We start from the raw sequence: 9,738 nt of genomic DNA on the forward strand, positions 1-9,738 counted from the left end.
TTAAAATTGACGAATATTTTTAAAAATATCGTATTGGTGTTATTGTCCCAAAAGGGTCTTCTAAATTATCGTCGTCTGGTGACTGTACAAGAATTTAATGTGACTAACTCAAAAATATTAAAAACAATATCAATAATTTAATTTAATTAATCTTACATTTGACATCTCTACTTGTTTGAAACAATAAGTATTCATAGCTACTCATAGAAAAAACTAGAAAACAATGGAGGATTTTTTAGGAGAGGAAGAGGAGGCGATCCCGCGAAATAGGAGAATCGCCAAGATGAATCGTGCTGATTTGATCGCTGAACTTCGCCACGAGCAAAGAAGAACCCAGGCGATGGTCAAGCGGCGGGACGAGATTAAAGCTGCCCTGCGGCAGTGCAACATACAGCTGACGGACACCAGGCGCATTTCGGAGGAATTGGCCAACGAGAGGAATGCCCTGTTGCAGACGTTGCAACAGGAAATGCAAGATAACGAAGCCAAGGAGACACACCTCAACTTGGAGATCGGTGTTATGGCCAATCAGCGGGATGATTTGCACCAGGAAATGCAAGGGGTGAAAGATGAGCTGAGCAGGATCCACGAGGAGAACAGCTGTTCGATTTGCCTCTCGCCCTGGGATTCCGAAGGCCCCCATCGCATTGTGTCCCTGAAGTGCGGCCATATTTTCGGGGACTGCTGCATCCGCCAGCACCTGGTTCACAGGACAGACTGCGCCCTCTGCAAGCAGCCAGTGAGTCATCAGGATCTGCGCTATCTCTTCGGCTTCCCTGTCCTGGTGGCTACCCAGCCTGCTCCGTTGGGACAAGCTGCTCCTTGATCAACATCGGTCTCCCCAAGAACAGTGAATATTTTCATACCTTTAAAACAAATAGTTGATTATGGTTATTGTATACTTTTCTTGAAAATTCAAAACTACAGCTTAAGTTTTATTGTATATTTTTTTTTTATCATAAGCTGATATAGCCCAGTGAATATATTTTCTAAACAGTAATATTTATTTATTTATTTATTTATTAAAGATGTTAGAAAAGTTTACAAAACTAAAACTAACATAGGGGGTTGTAGTACAAGCTGCGGGGTCTTCGACTACCTAATTTTTAGTAAGTGAACTTAATTTAAGAATATTTTAGATTTTGGTTTTAGATTAATTTGTAAAAGTTTGTTTTTTTTAGAAAATTTATCATAGTAGTTATATTTTCTGCTGTTGGGTGCATGAGGTAGTCGGTGGCTTTGAGATTTTTAAAAAGTAGTTGCTTGTCCTGGGCTATTGCTGGGCATGAATCTAAAATGTGTTCCATCTTAACTGGAGTTGATTGGCAGAGAGGGCAGTTGCGAGAGGTGTTTGGATCGAGAAGGTGTTTGTGTGTTATGATTGAATGTCCAAGGCGGAGTCTTATAAATTTGATTTGGTCAACTCTGGTAATTTCTTCTTGAATTATGTTAGAGAGTGTTGATATGTGGGTGTTGTTTGTGTTAATGTTTTTGTACCATGTGTTGCATTTGTTTATTAGGGTTTCTTTTTCTTGCGTTAGGTGATTTTTTAGAAGTTTGTTTATGTCTTTTATATTTTCGTTTTTCGTATATATAAGTGGCATTTTCGTTGCTTCTTTGGCCGTTTTGTCTGCGAGTTCGTTTCCTTTGATGTTGGAGTGTCCTGGGGTCCATAAAAGTTTTATTTTAGGTTGTTTTGATTGTATTTGTGATCTGATGTGTGCTGGGTATTTGTTGAGGATTTGTGGATTGCGGATTGCTTCGATCGCTCCTAAGGAGTCAGAGCAGATTACAAATTTTCCTCTCCTACTTTTTGCAATTTTAATGGCTTCGAGGATTCCAGTTATCTCTGCTGTTAGGATTGATGAATAAGGTGGCAGGTTTCCGTAGTGCAGTGTTTCTGTTTCGGTGGTTATAGCAAAGGCTGTGTTTGAATTTTGTTGGGATCCGTCCGTGTATATAAATGTATGGTTTTTGTAGTTTTCTTTTGTTTCATTGAAAAGTTTTTGGAATGTTTCAGGTGAGGTGTTGTTTTTTTGTAGTTGTGTAGCGAGGTGTTGATTAAATTTTTTTGTAGTTGCCATGGCGGTTTTGTTTTGTATAGTTTTGTTGGTTGGAAGGGTATGCTAAGAAGTTGACAATTTCCTATAGCTCGTTCTAGTGTTGAGGTCCATTTTTTTCTTCTGGTTATTGGTTTGATAAATTTGTGTATTGGTGTATCTTTAGAGCGAATGAGGTTTTTAAAGAGTTTGGTTGTAAGCTGGTCTCGCCGTTGCTCGATGGTTGGAAGGCTGGATTCGTAAAGTAAATTATATGTTAGTGTTGTGCGAAACGCACCTAGGACTGCTCTAAGAGCTGCGTTTAGTGTGGTTTTTAATTTGTTTAGTATGTTTTTTGGGGCGTACCCATATGTACGAAGTGCATAGTCAATTTTAGATATAAGTATGGCTTTTGTGATGTTTAGTAGAGTGTTTGTGTTGCAGTTAAATTTGGGGCTGGCCAAGCATTTTATGATGTTAAGTTTGTTGGAGAGTGATGGTATGAGAGTGTCAATGTGTGAGTTGCAGTTGTATTTCTTGTTTATGGTTAGTCCGAGTATTTTAAGTGATGCTACGTTTTTTATGCTAGAATTCTGTGTTGTAATTACGCATTTGCATCCGTGTTTTCTACATATGTGTAGAAGTTAATTTCCAAATAATTAAAACTTCAAAAATTGGATTAAGATGTCTTATTTATTCGAGATACAAATCGGAACTACTCTACTCTACATAGCGATCCCTATTTAAAGCTGTGGGTTGGGGCAGCGACGTCGGCTTCGGCGGCAGCGGCGCTGGCAGCGGCGTTGGTAGCGTTGACAAAATTGCTTGGTTGCAGAATCTGCAGGGTCTGCAGAATTCGTATTCCGTACTTAGTTGCGGCTGACCGGATGCTCGTGTTTATGTTATTGAACTATATGTTATTGAACTTGGGCTGCAACTTTGTGCTTGACAATGTTGCAATATTTTCGGAGAAAAATATGCGCAAATATTGCTGTTGTTAACTTAGATGTTCAAATTTAGTTTGTGACAGGGATGCGCCTGAGTAACTTCCCCAGTCATCTATTTTCCTAAAGAGGTGGTTTAGGTTGATGGTAATGTTTTTCTTATTTTTTAGATTTACCAGCAAAAGGAAATCGTCGGCATATGCGCTGAATTTGATCTGTTTATATCTTGTCAGGATGTTGGCTTGTTTATTGAATGCTATTAGAAAGAATACCACTGATATGGGGGATCCTTGCGGGATTTTTCCAAAGGGTGTATGTTTGAGTAGTGTGTCCCTATTCGGACTGTTATCTTTCTGCTTTCGGTGAAGTTTATAATGTAATTTATTATTTTGTGGCCGCATTTCCATTTTATCAGTTGGTCAATTATTGAGTGAGTACCTACTCGATCGAAAGCTCTTGCGAAGTCGAGAGAGATGAGTGAGGTATGTTTCCTAGTATTGAGCGACTTCGTGATGATGTGATCTGCATAAAGCAGATTATCCGAAGTCGATTAACCTTTTTTTTTGAAACCGAATTGATGTGGGTGTAGAAGTTTTTCGTTGTTAAGGAACCACTATAGTCTGTTCGCTATTATTTTGTCCATAGTGTTATTCAGGCAGCAGTTAAGTTAGATGGGTCGGTATGATGAGATGTTGGTTTCATCCTTTTGAGGTTTTAGAATTGGTATGATCAGGCGGTTTTGTGTGAATGAGGTATGTAGTGGTTGAAGATGTGTTGAGAAAGTATTCTATTTTTTATTGATCGTGAACTGTTTTTTATCATGGGGCATGATATTCTATTGATTCCTGGTGTTGTACCGTTAAGTGATTGGAGAGCAATGGTAAATTCGATTTTGGTTATGGGCTTGTCAATTTTTATAGCAGTTGTGGTTGGGATGTAATTGAAGGTTATTGTGTTGTATTTATGGGAGGTGAGTTCTTGGCTGAAGTTTGCGTCTTTTGAGAGATGGGACCAGTGTTGTGCGAGCAGGTTAGCGATTTGGCTTTTGTCGTTCGTAGTCACGTTATTGTTGGTTGTTATGCAGTGTATTTGTTTTGCTGGGTTAAGACCGCAAAATCAGCGAATGCTGTTCCATATATTTGTTGTTGGTGTGTTTGATTGAATGGTTGATGTGTAAGTGGTTGTGGATTCCCTTTTCCTAATTTTAATTTCCCTTTTCAGGAACGCGTTTGCTTTTCTGTAAGCAATGATCGTTTCTTGGGTTGTGTTTCTTTTCAATGCTTTCCATGTTTGTTTTTTCTTTATGTGTAGCTCTGCTAGGGTTTTGTTCTACCAGGGAACTGTGCGTGAGTGTCGGTTTGGTAGTGTTTGTGGTATTGCGTGGTGTGCGCTCCTTATAATTTTTTTTTATTAGTGCCGTTTCTTTATTTATGTTGGTTGAGGGAGGGTAAAGGTTGTTGTTGTTATGTGTGTGGATTGCAAAGTTGTCCCCGTATACTTCTTTTATTTGTAAAATTGGTGTCTTTTTGTTGATGGTGGTTTCGGTTGGAAAAAGGGTGATGATGATTTTGAAGTGGTCACTTCCGAAAAGGTCATCTATTAGATTTCAGTTTTTTGAGTGGTGTGAGTGAGGGAGAACGAAAGCTGAGGTCAATGTGTGTGAAGGTGTTGTGTGTAGTAAAGTGTGTTGGTGATTTGTCATATAGTAGGGCAAGTTGTGACTGTTCAATGAACTTGTCTATTGTTTTTCCTCTTGAATTCGAGTGTGTGGATCCCCAGTTTTGGTGCCAGCTGTTGAAATCTCCTGTTATTATGACAGTTTCGTTTTTAATGTTATTTACGTTATTCAGATTATTGCGTGAAAAGGATTTGTTGGGTGAAATATATATGGAGTATATTTTAAGGTTTTCTTTTGGTTTTAATTCTGCTGCTATTGCTTCTACATCTTCATTGATGTTACTTTGAGTGGATTGACTTGTGGATTAGCAGGGCTACTCCTCCAAATCTGTTAGATCCAATGTTTGTTAGTATATAGTTTATCGGTGTCGGTAGGTAGTGAAAATATTGTATGTGTGTTTCTTGGAGTGAGATAATTTGTGGAGATTATATCTTGATGAGTGTTAGTAGTTGGTTGTAGTGGTTCAAATATCCCCTTATATTCCATTGTAATATTTTTAAGAACATATTTTATTGAAACTTTTGTGTTTGTTTTATAACGAAAGTCTTGGTCTTTGTTCTTTTTCTTTGAGGTTTTTAGATGGTTGGATTGGATGGATTTTTCTTTGGTTTGGCTTTTGAGTGCACGGTCGTTTGTTGATGTCGAGGGTTCTTGAAAGTCGTCATTGGTAAGTAAGCGCATTTCTTCATCGAATATGTCGTAGGCTGTGGCGGTTCGAACTATCTTAGATATCTCTGCATATTTCTTGTCCACTTCTTTGAGAAAATCGTCTAATGCGGTTGGTTTCTTATGGATTTCGTTTTTATTATGTATTTGTGTTTCAATTGCTCTGGTGGGGTTTTCTGTTGGTGATGGATTTTTTAGGGTTTGGGAGTATGAAGTTTCTTGGATAGGATTGTGACGTGTGAAGTATATGGAGCGGGCAGTTTTGTGGTCTACTTTTTGGGTCATTCTGATGGTTATTAGTTCCTGTGCTTTGAGAAAGATTGGGCATTTTCTGTCCATGGCACAGTGGTCGCTGCCATAGGCCATAAATCAAAAAATTGATTTTGAGGTATTCCAACGAAACCCACTTTTTCAAACAGCTGATTGTCCAAACTTAACGACACAATACCGTTTGTTTGGCAATTGTAACGGGACTCTCTAAAAATAGAACGAAAAGAGCGAGCACGTGTTTACGTATTTGCAATTTGCCAGCAGTCAAGTGCAACAGCCCAAATTTAAAAAAGGCAAATTAATTATAAAACACCCGTAAAATCAATAGAACTCAAATGAATATTGTTCATAGTGGTATATACTTTATTTATACAGGTAAATATATAAATATTTTGTGCTGTGTCTTGACTATATCTATTTTTAGAGAAGTGCGTCGTTTTTAGTTTGTATTTGTTGTCCATTACAAAGTTTAGGTAAAGTTTTAAGTGTTTTCCCTCCGTTGCCCCCCAATAAAGTACACATTATATTATTTAATAAAATGTTTAGTTTATAAAAATGTTAACTTCAGCTGCGACAACTTGCGTCTGCACATTTGCCATTGCAAAATTCAACATAAACTCTTTTATTTTTCAGCAGCTAATTATAAAATACTGCTTGCCACCAAAAGCAACTAATATTAGTCGTGGACGGCCAGAAAAGGATTTTGCAGACATTTCGAATAGGACGAAACGCCGACGCATAGCAGAGGTTGAGATTAGAGATGAGTCTGCTGCATCTCTTTTACGGATATCTGATTTGCAAGGGAATAAATAAATTTCCGAACCAAGAATTGAAGAAGTTTTAGCTCTTTTCATAACTTACAGTAAAAATATCAACCTGAATTTATGAATTTAAGCGCAATTACTGAGGAAATCGTTCCCAAGGAAGCTACAGGATATAGTTGTACGATCTGGTAATTTTTTTTACTATATATTGAAAGTTTCATAGCGATAGCACATCTAGAAGTATTTATGGCCGCGGCTCCATACAAGCCCGACCACTGTGCATGGATGTGTGGTTGCCCTTGCAGTTGATGCATTTTGGTTGCTGATTACATTCGTTGTTGTCGTTGTTGTGAGTGCTTTCAGATCAGTTTTTGCATGTAGGTTTATCTTGCTTGCAGCCAGGTTGGGGGTGGTCGAAGACGAGTCGATCTAGCCATGTCCGGACGGACACTAGACGTCTGTCTAGTCTCTCAGTTTAAAAGCTATCGGGCTGAAACTTTCCCAAAAGTCTAATATCTTTTGCAGGTAGTATATAAGTCGGGACCAGCCAGATCGGACAACTATATCTTATAGCTCCCATAGGAATAATCGGGAAAAAAATTTTAAAAAATTATATCTTTGGTGTTTTTTACCATATAACCTCCTAAGCTTGGAAATAACTTTTTTTAATTTGTTTTGAATTTCGAATTAAATGTTATCAAAATCGACTATATCATATAGCTGCCATAGGAACGATCGAAAAGTGGGTGGGAAAATTATATGAAACAAATTTTAGCATCGGTGTTTTTTAATATATAACCTCCTACGCTTGGAAATAACATTTTTTAAGTAGTTCTGAATTTCGAATTTAATTTTATCAAAATCGGACGACTATATCATGTAGCTGCCATAAGAACGATCGGAAAATTATCGCGACCCCCTTTTATCGCCTGGTTTTCCCCACTAATTATACCCGTTACTCGTAGAGTAAAAGGGTATACTAAATTCGTCGGAAAGAATGAAACAGGCAGAAGGAAGCGTTTCCGACCCCATAAAGTATATATATTCTTGATCAGGATCACTAGCCGAGTCGATCTAGCCATGTCCGTCTGTCCGTCCGTCCGTCTGTCCGTATGAACGCTGAGATCTCGGAAACTATACAAGCTACAATACTGGGATTAGGCATGCAGATTCTTGAGATTCCTGCGCAGCGCAAGTTTGTTTCAGCAGAGTGCCACGCCCACAAACCGCCCAAAACTGTGGCTCCTACAGTTTTGCTGCTAGAATAAAAATTTTAACTGAAATGTGTTGGTCTTGATCGATTGATCCAAAACTTTTCCCACGCCCACTCTAACGCCCATAACGCTTAAATCTGTCTGCCGCCGGTAGGTGGCGCATTTCAATCTCGCTTTGCTGCTTGCATATCCCCATTTCCCTTTGGTCCCATTAGCTGAGTAACGGATATCTGATAGTCGAGGTACTCGACTATAGCTTTCTTCCCTGTTTTCTTTTGTCTCAGTGTCTCAGAAGTTACTTCTATGCGATCCCGACCCTTTTTGGTTTTGTAAAATGTGTACTACGTCTTCTTATCGTCCAGAAGTGACTTTTACGCGATATATGAATGTATATTTGGGTGAACTTCCGTTTAGCTCTAACGCCCGATATCGTTCAAACTTTCAATATCCACGTTATTTGGGGTTATGATTACGGGAAAAATAGTCAAAGTTGGCGCAAATAACGGTATCATGGAAAATAACGGTAAAAACTGTTTTTCGTAAATATCTTCGAATATATTAACTTAATTAATTTATGAGTTTTCGTTAAAATCGCTAAATAAGATTACATTTTCACAAGGTTTGAAAATAATAAACCGTTGAAGCACACTTGCGTCATTTTGTCCGATATATCGCACGAATGCTTGTCGTTATATCGGCGTATCGTTGTTTTAGTGATGGTACAACCAAAACACGAGAATGGCATTAACATTTTTAAGAACACGAAATTAAAATAACGAAGTCTAAATGAAAAGTATAAGCAAAATGTAAGTGTTGGCAACAGCATTGCAGTTGTCGTAGTTAAAAAGTAAAGGTAAGAAAACAAAGTAAAATTCAAATTATAAAACGGAAATAAAATGTATTAACAAAAATCATATAGCAAGCATTTCTAATATCGCAAGCAAAAAAAATCGCCGCGATTTTTGTTTAAAAAATTTTTGCCACCCGCGCTTTACCTTCTTCGGCATGTATGTGTGTACCTGATTTTATTTTTTTACTTGTATATTTCGCTAAATGGGAAAAGGAACATTTTTGTCTGAAACATTTATTGATTTTCGTTATATTTTCGGAAAAAAACAGCAAAAAACCAAAAAATTTATGGTTTTTATCGATATTTTCCAAGATTCCGCTATTTGAAATGAAAATCTACCTTTAGCCTATGATCCCACTATTCGGTATTTTAAGAATTCTTCGATGGGCAAGGCGAAGGTATTTCCATTGGTGAATGGCAACTACTTTCGACCTGCTTCCATCTGCGCACGCCCACAGCAACGGCAGCGAAACTAAAATGAAATTGACCTATTGCTTTTTGTATTTAAATCACTGATTTTTATTTTAAATCTAATAAACTAATAATCTACGTTATGTGAAAAAGTAATTTATTTTAATTTCTGTTGAATTCGCTTTTGGAAGTACTGTCGCATGTTCCGGTGGGCAATTTCTGAATTTCCTCGCTGGCTATTTCCGGTATGGGCAAATCCATGGTACAGGCTACATCCAGAAGTTGCATCGTTTCTTCCAAGCCTTCCAGGTCACACAAGGCGAAGGGATGAGCGCCCAGAGTGAACTGCCCCTCCGCGAAGAACGGATCCGGAGTGGCCAGCAGATAAATAATTTTCAGATCCGGAGTGACCAGTATTTCCTTGCTGACAGGACCAGTGGTGTCATTTTTGTTTGAGCAAAAATAGCTGGATCAACAAGAAATAAGCTTAAAAAAGCTGAATTCATGGGGAAAATTTATTACATTTTTTATAAAATACTGTGTTTGTTTTTCGTTACTACAGACTTAAAAAAGTGGACAATATTATGTGGCCTTTGGTTTTTGAGAGCTGTTTATTGTCATTTTTTCCATACTAAAATAACTTCTGCAAGTCGAAGTTCCTATAACCTTACCCGACCGTATGTACGCTGTGTTCTCGGAAACTATTAAAGCTAAAAAGTTGGTACTCGGCATGGGTGCCACGATCCAAACGCCCATTACGCACATGAAGAAATGACTGCCGGAGATTATAAAATTAAAATCATTCAGCAACAAAATATTATGCAGTTGTATTAAAAGTTTCTGATTTTACGGGCAAATTCACTATTAATTGCCCAAAATTGTATACCCATTTATAAGTTAAT

The 9,738-nt window shown here is 37.8% G+C and overlaps 1 protein-coding gene across 1 annotated transcript; it reads left to right on the forward strand.

Annotated features, from left to right (window-relative positions):
- Nucleotides 1-223: 223 nt before the first annotated feature.
- LOC118878254 (E3 ubiquitin-protein ligase rfwd3.S-like) lies at nucleotides 224-826 on the forward strand. Its single transcript, XM_036820128.2, has one exon. It carries the CDS (start codon nucleotides 224-226, stop codon nucleotides 824-826), a length of 603 nt encoding a protein of 200 aa, XP_036676023.2.
- Nucleotides 827-9,738: the final 8,912 nt, after the last annotated feature.

This window comes from Drosophila suzukii, chromosome X (assembly GCF_043229965.1).
Source record: "Drosophila suzukii chromosome X, CBGP_Dsuzu_IsoJpt1.0, whole genome shotgun sequence".
Lineage (NCBI taxonomy): Eukaryota > Metazoa > Arthropoda > Insecta > Diptera > Drosophilidae > Drosophila > Drosophila suzukii.